The sequence below is a fragment of the Mirounga leonina genome, unplaced genomic scaffold (genome assembly GCF_011800145.1).
Source record: "Mirounga leonina isolate KUSES-001 unplaced genomic scaffold, KU_Mleo_1.0 Mir_128, whole genome shotgun sequence".
Taxonomy (NCBI): Eukaryota; Metazoa; Chordata; class Mammalia; order Carnivora; family Phocidae; genus Mirounga; species Mirounga leonina.
Window position 1 is genome coordinate 26,089,301 of NW_023270320.1, and position 15,386 is coordinate 26,104,686.

At 48.1% G+C, this 15,386-nt stretch overlaps 1 protein-coding gene across 4 annotated transcripts in view; it reads left to right on the forward strand.

Moving 5' to 3' along the window:
• Positions 1-11,023, forward strand: part of IRF2 (interferon regulatory factor 2) — an 81,990-nt gene extending 70,967 nt beyond the window's left edge. For 3 of the 4 annotated variants that reach the window (XM_035004269.1, XM_035004270.1, XM_035004267.1), the window contains exons 7-9: positions 140-304; positions 8,338-8,384; positions 9,656-11,023. In XM_035004269.1, the coding sequence (XP_034860160.1) occupies positions 140-304; positions 8,338-8,384; positions 9,656-9,964 (521 nt within the window). In that variant the 3' untranslated portion in view covers positions 9,965-11,023. The remainder of the gene's footprint in view (positions 1-139; positions 305-8,337; positions 8,385-9,655) is intronic. The other variant, XM_035004268.1, reaches the window with a different exon arrangement.
• The last annotated feature ends 4,363 nt before the right edge of the window (positions 11,024-15,386 follow it).

The following is a 15,386-nucleotide window of genomic DNA, read 5'->3' on the forward strand; positions in this document are numbered from 1 at the left end:
TTCACGGCCGATGACATGTGGTGACTGAGAATCTGATTCCTGACTCTTCAACTCTTTTGGGAAATGTTGTCTTTCTTGAGAGTGCATGCTAGAACGGTGAGTCAGGCATTGGTGCATGATGGCTGTCTTGTCTTTGAAGTTGTAGGACAGTCCCATCTGGACAGCAACATCGAGGATCAAGAGATTGTCACTAACCCTCCGGACATCTGCCAAGTTGTAGAGGTGACCACTGAGAGTGACGAACAGCCGGTCAGCATGAGTGAGCTCTACCCTCTGCAGATTTCCCCCGTGTCTTCCTATGCAGGTAAGAGGGTAGGTGGGAACCTTTGGAGCTGAGCAAGGATGGCGGGGGGCAGTCCCTCAGTGTGGGGCCACCTGCTTCACTGCACAGCAAAGAGCCTCTCCTCTGTCCTAGGAATTATTCTTGCTTTATTTTCCCCACGGACATCTTCTTGGGTACTTGTGTTCTCAGAAGACATGGCCACAGCATTTCTTGACTTGATCACCCATAACGTTTTCGTGCATGACTAACAATATTCCTTTGGAGAAGTAGTTCATCGAAGTCTGTTTTCGTGCATGACTAACAATATTTCTTTGGAGAAGTAGTTCATCGAAGTCTATTTTATTTGCATAAGTTATCAGAAATCCGGAAGGGTGTTTTCAATGGAATCTGAGTTTGACCAAGCTGGATGGAACCTCGAAGACCATTCCTTCCAGCTCCTTCGGAATTTTTGGAAGTGAAGGCACATGTCCTAGGTCACATGGCCAGTGAGTGTTTGGGTCAGGACTTCAACTCAGCCTTGAGACCCGGAGCCTCATTCCAACCCACCATGTTTACTTGTTTCCACTTATTTTCCCCGTCTCTTTCAATTCAGTGCAGCTTCTCATCAGGCCAGGTGCCTGAGCCCGGATATGATTCCCTAGGGAAGGACCACGTAACGACCCAGGAATTGACCCAGACAGTCCTAGGATTAGAACAGATTCGCGTGGTTCTTCCATCTTTACAGCACAAAGTGGGGACTCCCTTGTCTACCATCATTTTATCGTCTTACGCTCTCCCATGATCTCTGCTTAATTTTCAGGGGACTCATTTATAATTAGAAATATAAATTCTGAGTCAATGTTATTGCTTGCAGACATTAAAAATAGAAAGCAGAGGCCCTATCCCGAGGAGCTACCGTCAGCTCCAATACCCGTTCAGGAATCTTCCTAGTGTCCTTGATGTTCCCCCAGTGTCCCCCAGTTCGGGGGCCGCCCCAGTGGCTGGCACGCAGTCAGAATTAGAGTTAGGTTGGTTCAAAGGACAGGTTCTTTGTGAATTGTCAGCCACTGACCTAACCTTCTATTTTCTGGACACCAGCTTTCTATATTTTTAGCTTACGTTTTCAAATTGCGGTGAAATGGACGTAGCCCAGAATTGGCCATTTTTGCTATTTTTAAGTGCCCATTTTGGCGGCAGTGAGTGCATTCGCCTTGTTAGGCAACCGTCACCACCATCCAGCTCCAGAACTTTCTCATCTTGCAAAACTAAAACTCTGTCCTCGAGAAACACCAATTCCCCTCCCCCTCCTACCCCCAGCCCCTGGCAACCACCCCGCTCTTTCTACCTCCGTGAATTTGGCTGCTCTAGGTAACTCACGGGAGTGGAATCGTACTGTGCTTGTCCTTTTGTGATGGGCTGATTTCACCTAAGGTCCTCGAGATCCTGACTTTCTTCTATGCCAGGAACATAGAAGGAACGTGAGAGTGAACCTTGACTACAAGAAGCTTGTAATCAGTCAAAGAGGCTAAGCTGCTCATGGGTGGTTTTGTCATCACGTTTTGAGCCCCTACCTGTGCGAGATCCTTGGTGGTCTTTGCCAGGCCCCAGTGATAATAATTACTATTTGCTGCATGTTTGTGGTGCCCTGGGAACTGTGCTCCATGCTTGGAAGCAGCTGACTTCCTTCATCATCAGGAGAATCACCCTGTCAGCCTGGGTATCATTGTTATTCCCTCTTTAAAAATTAGGGACCCAAGGGGCGCCTGGGTGGCTCAGTCGTTAAGCGTCTGCCTTCGGCTCAGGTCATGATCCCAGGGTCCTGGGATCGAGCCCCGCATTGGGCTCCCTGCTCGGCGGGAAGCCTGCTTCTCCCTCTCCCACTCCCCCTGCTTGTGTTCCCTCTCTCGCTGTGTCTCTCTCTGTCAAATAAATAAATAAAATCTTTAAAAAAAAAAAAATTAGGAACCTAAGGCCAGTGTGGGTAAGGCAGTGTGTCCGGGGAAGAACAGTGGTTCCACCTTCGTGTCGCTGGTTCCAGCAGCCCGGGCTCAACCCTTCCCCAGTAACGCTGCCCTGGACACGTGCACAGGGCTCTGGGGTGCAGAACGCACCCACATCCCTGACCTCCAGGACCCACCAAAGGAGGCAGAGCAGCGTGTTTCTGCCTTAATTTTACAGTTGAGATAACACCAGGCTACTTTGCATATATTTACACGGCTATGGCTGAAAACGTGTGACTTTCTTCTACATCGTGCTGCTGCATGTAGCTGTTTTAATTTTTTTAAGGCTTGGAGCCTCAGCATAAACTTCTCTATTTATCTCTCGAAGCCTTCCTGAAGCCTTCCTGAGGCTTCCACAAAGATGTCCTCGCTGTTCTGCCCTCGAGGCATCTTGCCTCGGCAGAAGAACCCCAAGAACAGCTGATCCATGCAGAGAGAGACGAAAATTTCATTACCCTTTTCAGGACATTTGCATAGACTTGCAAAGAAGGATCGCAGTGCCAGGCTGACGGGCAGGGGGACTGTGGTTGGAGGCTGGCTCTTCAGTCTGGCCTTTGGTTCTCTCCCTTGTGTCATTGTCTGAATTCTCCAGAACCGTTTGGAGGGAGGCTCATCGGCTGGAGCCAAGATGTTTCATCACTGCCAATTTTCCAGAGCTTACAGACCCGAAATTTACCTGTTAGGGACTGTGGCTGGTTGAGGTCTTTCAGTCAAGGAATTTTATAGAGTTCTGCTGGGAAAGGCAGCTTTTGAGTTCATTCACCCTTCTTACTTTATGTTCCCCAATAGGATAAGCTGCTTGTCTGGTTTCGTTTTTTGTTTTTTGTGTTTTTTTTGTGATCAGGTTCCTTTGTTTGGGCTGAAATTCAATTGAATTTCAACTTCCTCTCACCATTTCATTCACTTGCTTAGGAAACTGGTATTTGGAGGTTGTTGTTTGTGATTTTCTTTTTTTTTTTACCCTTACTGATCATTGAAGTATAACCAGTCCGTTTTGCAAGTCCATCTTCTCTGTGGTCTAAATCATTTTGTGATGAGCAAGAAAAGAGGGGGTTTCCTTGAGTGGATGTACTTGCATGGGATGTTTTAAGACCATATAAATTTCTTGTTGGATTCTTAGAACTTTAATCATGCAGAGAGATATCCCAGAGCCGAACCTTGGGAAACTGCGGAGGACAGGCATTTTATATTTAAAGGTCTGCTGTATGGTGGCCTCTTGCCTGATGTATGTATGGCACCAAGATTTTACTAGGTTATTGAGGATTTAGTAAAAGAAAGCCATGGTAGGATTTTGTGGAGGACTGGACGAGAGGATGGAGAAGAGTGTAATAGAAAGGATTAATTGGTTATAACTGAGAGAATGGAGATTGTCAGCATCTGACCAGCAACTGGCAATAAAGACTTTGGGTCCTCCTGGAAGCCATAGCAGGCTTGCATTTTGTTGGGTGGGGCAAAGGCAACAGTGCTTTGAAATGAAGAAGACTCTGATTTGAACCTTTTGATTGAGCTTTCTAGTGAGTTGAGGAAAGGATCGAGAGAAAGAAATCTTTGTCAATCTTATTAGTAAAACTGGTTGAACAAGAGTCTTCCAGAAAACGTACCAGGATGTCAGAATGCAAAAAAAAAAAAAAAAAAAAAAAGACTTTCACATTAAGCCTCCTGTCTCCCTCCCCAGAATGTTCCCGAGGTGGTTGGACAATAAAAACTGGGCTGAAGTGGCATGTGAAGCTAAGACTAGTGTCTCCTCTGGAAGAAGAATCTTTGAGATCAGCCCGTCCCAGGGTTGATCCCCATTCCTCCCACCAGTCACTTTCAGGGAAACTGGGACCACAGTGTTGAAATGAGCTACTCATGTACCTGTAATGCCCTGCAAATACTTTCCACTTAGTCACGCCCCGCTAGTGAAGCAACTCCGATTTTTTTTTATTCCATTGTATTCACCACCAATAAAAAAACAAACCTAAATTCTTCAAAAGGGAAAATGAAAGAAGAGTGCAGGCTGATACTCGGCAGTGGCCTTGATCTGAATGCAGCAGCTGCCATGAACTCATTTGTGATAATAGGAAGGGATCTTGAGAATGGCAACAGTGAAGGAAAACCAAGGAAACAGAGGAAGATGGGCCTGTGTGCACCCAACAAACCAGTGGTATCGGGGTAGCTGAGAGAGCCAAGCTTACTCCGGAGAGAAGAGTCTCGGGTCCTCCGGCTGGAGCTTGAGGCATCTCGTGCTCCTAGGTGAAAGGCACTCAGGGCCATTCTTTTAAGCAATAAAAACTAGAAATTTGCTTGCTTGCTCATCAGCTTGTTAATACGGAGATCCTTCAGAGTGACTCCAGAAGCAGGTGATCTTAATTTAGAAGCCACTCTCTTGACGAACATTTGCGTTAGCTGAAAATGTCAGTTCAGAACATGTATGTCTTCTCTTGTCTCAGACTGGTTCCCTGAAGCTTTGAAAACTGGGTCCTCAGGACGCCTGGGTGGCTCAGCCGTTAAGCGTTTGCCTTCGGCTCAGGTCATGATCCCGGGGTCCTGGGATCGAGCCCCGCATCGAGCTCCCTGCTCCGCGGGAAGCCTGCTTCTCCCTCTCCCACTCCCCCTGCTTGTGTTCCCTCTCTTGCTGTGTCTCTCTCTGTCAAATAAATAAATAAAATCCTTAAAAAAAACAAAACAAAACAAAACAAAAACTGGGTCCTCGAGGGCAGTGAATATTCTGGTCACGTTCACGGTTTCTGCGAGGTCTTACCAAGGAGTCTGCCCAGGGTCTGCCTTCCACCCCCTCCCACAGCTGGGGTTGGGGCAGGATCCCAGAACCTTGGTGTTAACTGCTCATTTCCATGGATTTCCAGCTGCCCCCCCCCCCGCCCTGCCCCACATGCCTCTGGTGTGTATTTGTTTCTGTTTGAAGAGGAAAAGGAACAGAAGATGATGGTATTGATGGAAGGTAATTAGGAGCAAAGAGGGTCTAGACGCGTATGAGAAGAAGAGGAACCCTGGCTTCAGAGCCCAGAGAGAAAGCTAAGCATAAAAATGGAAAGGGGATCTTGAAATTTCAGCCCGAGCTGCAGGAGCTCTCCCTGCGGGGAAGCAGCGCCGGAGCCCGGAGTCAGATGTATAGTTGTGTTTTCTCTCCTCTGTGCTGACTCAGGCCACAGCTTTGGCAGGTTTCTCAACATCTCTGTTCCTCATTCTTCTTGGGAGGGGCCATACCGATCCCTGCCTCCCTGGGATACCGCGCCAGCGCGAGGGTTCTGCGAGCAGGCTTTTTAACTTGTTTTGCTCGTGGCGGCTGTGGCCCATGGGCCTCCTGAGCTAGGGTCGTCGTCAGCCCAGGCGAAGCCTTCTTCGGATGGCCGTTGCTCACTGCTGGGGATGCTGTGGGGAAGTCTGCTGGGTCTGAGGAGAGGAGAGGCCAGGCTCGTGCTCTGGTTGCTCCCGGGCAGCCCCCCCGGGGAGGGGAGGGGAGACGTCCCTGGAGAAAGTCTCCAGGGCGGGCCCAGGGTGGTCAGCATTCTCGCTTTCGTCGTTGGAGGGATGAACCTGTGGCTCAGTTTATCCATTTGTTCTTTAACCTTTAAGTCATAGAGATTCTGCTCTGGGGGCTCCGGCTCCGCATGGTCGAAAGGGCTCCGTCTGGGCTGGAGGCCTCGGGTCCCAGCTGTGCCACCAGCCAGATGTGAGCCTGGAGGTCAGCCGCTCCGTAGGTTTGGGGCGGAAAGAGGTAGAAGGTGCCAGAGCACCTGAGCTCTTCTGCATAAAGGGGGCGATGGGAGCTGCTTCCCACTGAAGATTTCTGTGGGGGCTAAACAAGGCCTGCGTGCCCAGGTGCCGGCTCTCTATAAACGTTCCCCATGATGCTCTCTCTAGGCCTTGTCTGTAGAGGAAGGACCCGGACTCAGGGATCTCTAAGGCTCAGTGTATTTCTCTACCCTCTGTGCTTTCATTTCTCAATGCTATAGACACTGAAGAGCTGCACACCATCAATTTTTTATTTAAAAAAGATGAAAAATATTTCACTTTAAAAAATCCTGTATTATACGTACAGGTGATGTGTGATCGCTAGCTATTGACTTAGACTCTGTTAATCTAGCCTGTTGTGCAAATCCATGGTTGAGCAAGGCCGATGAGCTCAGGACAAAGGTGTGCTACCATTTATTGAGTGTATGCTGTGGGCCAGGCCCTGTGCTAGTCCTTTTCCCACACATCCTCTCACTGATTCATCACTTAATCCTCTTGGGAAGATGTCAATACTCCCGTCTTACAGATGAGGAAACTACACTCTGTGAAGTTAGGGAACCTGCTCTGTGTCTCGAAGCCGGCAGACTGAGTCAGGATGGTAAGCGAATTAGTTGTCTATTGCTGCGTCACAACATAACCACAAACCTTAGTAGTTTAAGACAACACACATTTGTTATCCCCTCCTCACCCAAGTTTCTGAGGGTCAGGAGTGCAGGCATGGCTTAGCTGCGTTCTCTGCTCAGCATATTGCCTTCACAGACCTGTGGTCAAGGTATGGTCCAGGGCTGCTAGCTCGTCTGAGGGCGGGATGTCGGAGAGGAGGTCCATGTCTAAGCTCACAGGATTTGGGGTGGAATGTAGTTGTTTGCGGGTTGTCAGACTGAGAGCCTCAGTTTCTTGCTGGCTGTTGGCCAGAAGCAGCTCTTAGTTTTTTTGTCATGCAAATCTTCCCAACATGGCTCCTTGTTTCCTCAAAGCCAGCAAGGGAGAAAGTCTCCTCACGAGACAGGATTCGATCTTACTTTTTTTTTTAAGATTTTATTTATTTGAGACAGAGAGAATGAGAGACAGAGAGCATGAGAGGGAGGAGGGTCAGAGGGAGAAGCAGACTCCCCGCCGAGCAGGGAGCCCGATGCGGGACTCGATCCCGGGACTCCAGGATCATGACCTGAGCTGAAGGCAGTCGCTTAACCAACTGAGCCACCCAGGCGCCCCAATCTTTTTTTTTTTTTTAAAGATTTTATTTATTTATTTGAGAGAGAGAATGAGAGAGAGAGCACATGAGAGGGGGGAGGGTCAGAGGCAGAAGCAGGCTCCCCGCCGAGCAGGGAGCCCGATGCGGGACTCGATCCCGGGACTCCGGGATCATGACCTGAGCTGAAGGCAGTCGCTTAACCAACTGAGCCACCCAGGCGCCCCAATCTTTTTTTTTTTTTTAAAGATTTTATTTATTTATTTGAGAGAGAGAATGAGAGAGAGAGAGCGCATGAGAGGGAGGAGGGTCAGAGGGAGAAGCAGACTCCCCGCCGAGCAGGGAGCCCGATGCGGGACTCGATCCCGGGACTCCAGGATCATGACCTGAGCCGAAGGCAGTCGCTTAACCGACTGAGCCACCCAGGCGCCCCCGATCTTACTTGACATAGTCATGTACATCCCATCGCTCACGGTGTTCTGTTGCTGCAAATCAAGTCTCAGGTCCCAGCTACATTGCAGAGGAGGGAGGCCCAACCAGCAAGTAAACACCAGGAGATGAGGATCATGGGAGCCACCCTAGAATCTGTCCACCACAGTAACCCGGGTGGAAGATGCAACTTTATAAACCCAAGATATAAGTATGAAAGGGATACGAGGTAAAGGAGGGATCCGAGTAAGTGGGGGTGATCCAGGAAGGCTCTGAGTTGGGCCTGGAATGAACTAATCGACAGGGATTGGAAGAAAGCACGAGTGGGGTGTGTGGATAGAGCAGACTTGAGGAAAGAGGGTGACGTGGGTGCAGGAGTGAGCAGAGGTCCCGGGGAGCAGAGAGCAGATTGGCACCGTGGGGCCAACACCCCAATCCTGGGAGGTGCGGGCCCTGAGAAAACATAGCCTGCCCTTGGAGAGGGAGCTACCCCCCGACTCTTGGATGAAGGGCCAAAATCAGAGAAATAAAATCCACTCTAGCATCTCCCAAGTACAAGTGTTTATTGAGCCTCACAGCGAGGGTGACGATCATGAGTTCGCTGACCCATTTCTCCTTTGAAAAAAAGAAATGCTGATATATTTTTTAAACACTGCCTGAGCCTCACCACAGTTTGGGCGACAGGAATGATGGCCCTGTGTTTTTCTCTCTGTGAACAGAAAGCGAAACCACCGATAGCGTGCCCAGTGACGAAGAGAGCGTCGAGGTAAGCATGGCGGCCACCACTCGGCTCCCAACAGACGCTGTGGGAGAGCCTTCCCCACCAACACTCCGGGTTCCTTGCTGCTAGTTACGTTTCTCCAAGTCTGATCAGAAGCTCTGCTGGAGGACTTTGTGTGTGTGTGTGTGTCATCCAATATACATAACATGAAAATTTACCGTACTTTTGGATTTTGAAGTATAGATTTAAGCTTTGGGAGCTGAATGGGAGGAAAGAGTAAGGTGTTCCCATTAGAATAAGAGGCTCTGACGGCAGGAAATGGCGACTGAGGTGGAGGCCGGAAATTGTGGATATTCTCACCACTGCACACGTCCTAATCCACCAGCAGAAACAGAAGGGCCAAGTGGCCAAAAGCAGTGATGGGAAGTCACCGTCAGAAAGGGCTAAGCCAAAGAATCTCCACGGTTACCTGGAGTCCCCTCCCTCTGTGGTCCGTGCCCAGGGGCTAGGTGTGTGTTCAGTCTGCTCCAGGCTGGGCTCCCACAATGGCAGGAAATGGCTGTAACCTCCGGCTTTGTGTCTGTTTGAGAGAGAAAGAGAGAGCGAGAGAGCGACTGACTGACTAATGGTTGTTTCAGTCCGTGATTTCCCAGTGTACTAAACACTTCAAGTGGAGTCCAGGAACTCTGAAAAGACAGGAAGTGTAGATGCTCACAGACATTCCAACCCTGTTTCTTCAAGGTCAGAAATTCCATTGCCTTCTTTGAGTGAAGCCACCCTTGAGACCCCCTATTTGCTTGGCACGCTGGAGCGCTAAGCTGTACCCGTTTGAAAGCAGTGGAAAGGCACTCGCCTTCTGGGTTCCTCACTTCCCTTTCTCTGAAAGCACAGATTGACTCAAAAGGCTGGATTGGGCCGTGAGTGAGGAAGCAAGACTCTATGACACACCAGCTGTGATGACCTAAAACCTACCTCATGATCAGGCTGGGGGACCAGAGGAGAGGGGAACCAGAAACCAAGTTGCTGCCTTATTTTCCTGCCTTCATAGAATAGTTTTGGCTATTTTTCTGGGAGGTAGCAAATGGGAATTGATGAAAAGGGAAGAGAAACCATTGCTTGGGATGTGAACAGCTGGGTGTGGATCTCAGTAGAGGGATGTCGAGTCGCTAAGCTTCTACTCATTCCACGCCTCTTCAGAAACTCAGTTAACACACCAACATGTTGGAATGGGGGGGGGGGGGCATCTTTTTTTTTTTTTAAGCCATTCGATCGAAGGCAAAGAAAAAGATATATATCTTGATTCTTTCCTTTGAAAGGGACGACCACACTGGCGGAAGAGGAATATTGAAGGCAAACAGTACCTCAGCAACATGGGGACGCGAAGCACCTACCTGCTGCCCAGCATGGCGACCTTCGTTACTTCCAACAAACCCGACCTCCAGGTCACCATCAAAGAGGAGAGCTGTCCGGTGCCTTACAACAGCTCGTGGCCCACTTTACCAGACCTGCCCCTCCCTCCCTCCGTGACCCCAGCGCCCAGCAGCAGTCGGCCGGACCGGGAGACTCGGGCCAGCGTCATCAAGAAAACATCCGATATCACCCAGGCCCGTGTCAAGAGCTGTTAAGCCTTCGACTTCCCCTGGTGGTTGTTGGGATTTCTTGGCTTTGTTTTATTGTTTGTTTGTATTTTATTTTTTCTCTCTGACACCTGTTTTAGACAAATCTAAGGGAAAAAGCCTTGACAATAGAACACTGATTGCTGTGTCCAACTCCAGTACTGGAGCTTCTTTTTAACTCAGGACTCCAGCCCATTGGTAGACGCGTATCTCTAGAGCCTGCTGGATCTCCCAGGGCTGCTCCCTCAAGTTCAAGGACGTCATAGGACCAACACTCACACGGGCAGCGAGGTGCTGCATTGCCTGTGGTCAAGGCCAGCATGGTGGAGTGGATGCCTCAGAACGGATGAGAAAATGTGAACTAGCTGGAATTTTTTATTCTTGTGAATATGTACATAGGGCAGTACTAGCGACGTTGCAGTCTGCTTCTGCACCTTATCTTAAAGCACTTACAGATAGACCTTCTTCTTGTGATCTTGCTCTATTTCTCAGCACATTCAGCGCCCCCCACCAACCCCTTCGCGGCCCTTTGTCCCGCTTCCCGGCCCATCCCATCCAGTTCCTTTCCTCCTTTTCCTCCCCGCAAAGGCTGTGTTCCACATCCCTGAGGAGAAGAAGAAAATGAACTTCTCCACAGATGTCCCATTTTTAAGACTGCTTTAAAAAAAAAAAAAGAAAGAAAGAAAAAAGAAAATCTAATCTGCTGTGCTTGAATGCCACGCGGTACAAAGGAAAACTTATCATGGAGATATTATACAAATTCCCAGATTTGAAGACAAAAATATTCTAATTCTAACCAGAGCAAGCTTTTTTATTTTTTATACAGGGGAATATTTTATTCAAGGTAAAATTCTAAAGAAAATATAATTGTTTTTTATCTTTTCTACAGCAAATTTATAATTTTAAGATTCCTTTTCTTGTTTATCAGCAGTTGTTATTACATCCTTGTGGCACATTTTTTTTAATTTTGTAAAGGTGAAAAAGCTTTTATGAGCTCATGTAGCAATCAAATTATCCTGTGGATTGATAATAAATGAATATGATATATAGTTAAATTTTTAATGGGCATCATGCCTGACTTTGTCTGTGTCTACTTGAGAGTACCACCATGGGACAGGGGCAGCAAAGTATCATTGCTTCTTGGGGATCAAAACTTTCTCCCATTTCAACCGCAAGAAACCCTGGAGGGGTCTTACTATGAAGATCGAATGGCCTCCTCTTTCGAGTGCTCACCCTGAGCCAGGTGCTCAGCTGCGCGTGTAAATGAGCTACCTTCTTCACTTGTCAAGGTTGTGTCCCGGATAGGGATTTAGCTCCATTTCACATGGAAGAAATGGAGGCTTCAATGAAAAATGTCTTTACTCAAGGTCACATGGGTAGTAAGAGTCAAGGGCACAAGTGAAGGCCAAGTCTGGTGTGATTGTGGAGGGAGTCCAAAGCCACCACCTATCTCCTTCTCTACTGTGAGCACATTCCACCCACCTCTGTGCTTTTCCTGTTCTCGTCCATAGGCTTATATGTATGACTAAAATTTTGTATTTATGTCACATACCAGGCCCATGGGCAAGATGTTTTCAGTACTAGGAAATGCATGTTGGGCTCCTGGTCTACCTCAGTCTTCTATCCAGGACCTGGAGCCTTAGAGAAGCTGTCTTCAGTACTTAGGGCATGTCTTTTTGAATGACAGAACTCCAGACTCCTTCACCCATTTGTCATTTCAAGGTGTGTCCCTGACCTTGGAAAAGCCACTGCACTAACCTCTCCTGCATCCATGATATCTATAAAATCAGAAAACCAAGACTTACCTGCCTATCTACTACCTCTGGGCGTTGTGGAGGAGATTGCTAAGTTAATATTTGAAAGGGTTCCTTCAATGAAAGGACAGCTATTTTTATGCTTTTCTCCATGTGTGGCTGCAGACATAATTAGTGGTCATAAAATTATCCAGCTCAGAACAGAAATTAACTGAAGCATTTTACTGGTTGATGTGTTGGGTTGAAATGCCACATCTTGATGGTTGACTGCTTCTGTGAGGAGCACTTTGTTGACTGTGTGTTTACTCAATTTCATGGGAAAGCCTCACTTTCTTAGTGAAAGAAGTCCTGAAGAGGAAGGAGATGCTCCCTCCCCCTAAGCACTATGCTCTTCAGTGGAGACCTACTCTTCTCCCGAGTCCTAAATAAATGAGTCCAGGTTTGTTGTGACTTCTATCTAAGTTGTTTCATTTAATCATCCTGTTTTTAAATAAATTGAAAAAATAATGACAAAAAATGGCCCTAAGTCACGTGGCCTGGCAGTCAGAGGGTTAAGGGTGGCTTCTGTCCCTGTCCCCCTTCCGTCTTCCGAAAGCAGAGGAGTCAGCTCACATCCTGCCCCTTTGCGCAGCTCTGCAGGTCCCAGACGCCATCCCTGTGCTTGCGTCCTCCGCCTCCGTGGCTGTAACCAGACTTACAGAACCTTACCAGCTGAAAGAAAATTCAGGATTTAGAAATGCACAATAAGGCCACAGAGAACAGAATCGTGTTTAAATGATTTCTGAGAAAGGCTGTATCATTTCTAAGTGTTACTTGCTGGGAGTGTAGGAAAACGAGCTAGTTCTACAAAGCTGAGGGTTGATGTGAGGAAGAAAAACAAATGAGATGGGGCATCTCAGGCACTCAAGCCTCAGACCTAGTTGTTGTCAGTTAAAGGAAGTACTAGGGACACGTGCTTCATTTGGCCAGCATCTGTGTGAGCTGATACGCTTTTATGATGGGCTTGGGTGGGTGGGTGGGTGTGTGTGTGTGTGTGTGTGTGTGTGTGTGTGTGTAAGTAGTAAGTTCAGTGTAACAGCCTTTGGGACAATCATCTCCATTCTCTGTAGCCAGCACTCAGGTCTCTCCGCTGATAACAGGAGCGTGGTACAGCTGTGAACTGTGAATCCAGTGACAGCCACTTCCTCCCAGTCAGAAGGCTGAGAGAACCCAGCCCATCGTTGAACTGCAAAGGGCTTCCAGAACACCACTTGCAAATATCTAAATAAATCCATGCTCAACCGTAGCATTTTTTCAATGTTTTGATGAAGTAGCTGCCAAAGGAGGTGTTTAGTCTATTCAAATGTATTTATAGAGAGGAAGAAATACACATGGATAAGAAAGACACACAAATCCACTGGACATCAAAACCTCCAAACGGTATCCCTTTCTTCTTTTTTTTTTTTTTTCTTCACATTTAAAGTATACTAAACTATCAGGTACCTACTACTGAGGTGAACATTTTAGGAATGAGGAAGATTATTAGTAATTCCGTCTCAAGGTTCTGAATTTTAAAACTTGTGCTTTTGGAAATATTTTGCTTGTGAATGAAAAAGACGTTAAGCCCCCAGTGGCCTCCTGCCCTAAGCCGGAGAGAGGGAACATTAGACATTCCATTTGCTTGAGGCCATTCTTTGAACATTGAATGCATTAGGTTTTTAAAAGCCCCTGTTATTCTAGCTGTGGACAAACAGACCCAGATAAAAGGTGCAAATAAGAACCCCGCTCTTCTGCCAGTTTCTACTGAAGAAAGACAAAAAGCATGCTAGGAAGAGATTTGCAATGAGATAGCCAAGATGAGTCCCTGGCATGCCATGCCAGATATCCAATGTCTCGGGACTAGTTTTGGTTTGGAAAGAGAACAGGAGCAGAAACCGGTATCTACCTGGTGGTGTTCGGCTACCTCATGCTAAAATTCCATCCAGTGGCATAACCAGGGCCAGGATGATCAGAGCCAGTGGGACCCGACCCTTGACCAGCCAAGGGGGCCGGGAGCCAACTCTCCATCTGTTCCCAGGCTGCGGTGGACCCCTCCCCAAAAGCATCACAGCCCGCGGGACTGTAAGCATCTCAAAGTCACAATTGCATCCCAACATGACAAACGAGGTTGGCAGTCATCCTCAGAACCTCCTCCTCCTGCCCTGGGATCCGCCATCCCAGTATCAAAAGAACAGGGCTGGAATTCTTGGCTGCGCCCCCGGGGCCGTGGCCAGCTGCTGACCCGGAGAGGAGCCCCAGGGTGTGCCAAGAAGGTGCCAAGAATTGTTCCCTCCTGAGGCTGCCTGGCCTCTGAGTCCCAACAGGCCCCTTTGGACACTGACACTGGCCCCCCTGCCACAGCTCGGGCATCCCTGCCTGTGCCATGGGGACAAATGAGGGTCTGTAGAGGTTTCCTTGTGCGGCTCCAGCAACAGGTGCAGGGGCTCCGTGTCTCTGATACTGAAAATAGTGCCAGGAAGGAAGGAAGTGGCCAGGCCTAATAGCTGGTTTTAGCAGAAATGTTAAGTCTGTCCAAGAACCTGAGTCATGCTGGGGAAGGATCAAGATGTAGGACATTTCAGGGGCGCCTGGGTGGCTCAGTCGTTGAGCGTCTGCCTTCGGCTCGGGTCATGATCCCAGGGTCCTGGGATCGAGCCCCGCATGGGGCTCCCTGCTCGGCGGGAAGCCTGCTTCTCCCTCTCCCACTCTCTCTGCTTGTGTTCCTGCTCTCGCTGCGTCTCTCTCTATCAAATAAATAAATAAAATCTTAAAAAAAAAAAAAGATGTAGGACATTTCAGAGTGCACACGGTCTGAAAAGCATTTTCTGGAGTCCTCTGACCAGTTTCTTGTGGAGAGACGCTGCACGTGCCCTTCTGTTGCTCTAAGCAAGCTGCTCTTTGGAGGTTTGGTCCGTTTCTCTGGATCTGCGTGATAAACGCGTTGGAACGGAGAATGCTGGCTCCGTGAGAGGTCCTGGGCCGGGACTGTATAAGTGCCTGGCAGTGAACCCCGTACACGCGTGGCTGGAGAAACACCACCATCACATGCAGCAGCCTGCGAAGCGAAGGCAGCTGATTTTAGTAACACAACTGTTTTTGCAGGTGCAAAAAATTCCAGAGTGATTGCGCCTCTCGGTTTCAGTTTTGGTTGAGAAGAACGTTCTAAAATTTAAACACCCAAACACCCATCCACATGAATCATCAGGGAAAGAAAATACCCAAGGTGTTCCATCTGCCGGGAGGTTGGGTCATAGATCTGAGAACGTTCATATTCTCCCGATTCTCTCTAATGCACCAGTTCCAAGGTGTTGACATTTTCAATCCACAAGTTATGTTTGAACTCACCATCTGAAGTTTCAGGATAACCTTAGCAGCTAAAGGGGGTGAGTTCCTTAGAGTTAGGGATGACGAAGAAATAGAAATGGCCTAGAAATAACATTGATAAATATTTTCTAGGGGCACCTGGGTGGCTCAATCAGTTAAGCCTTCCACTCTCAGTTTCGGCTCAGGTCATGATCTCAGGGTCATGGGATGATGGAGCCTCGAGTCGGGCTCCACGCTGGGTGTGGATCCTGCTTCAGGTTCTCTCTCTCCCTCTCCCTCTGCCCACCCTAAATAAATAAATAAATAAATAAATAAATAAATAAATAAATAAATAA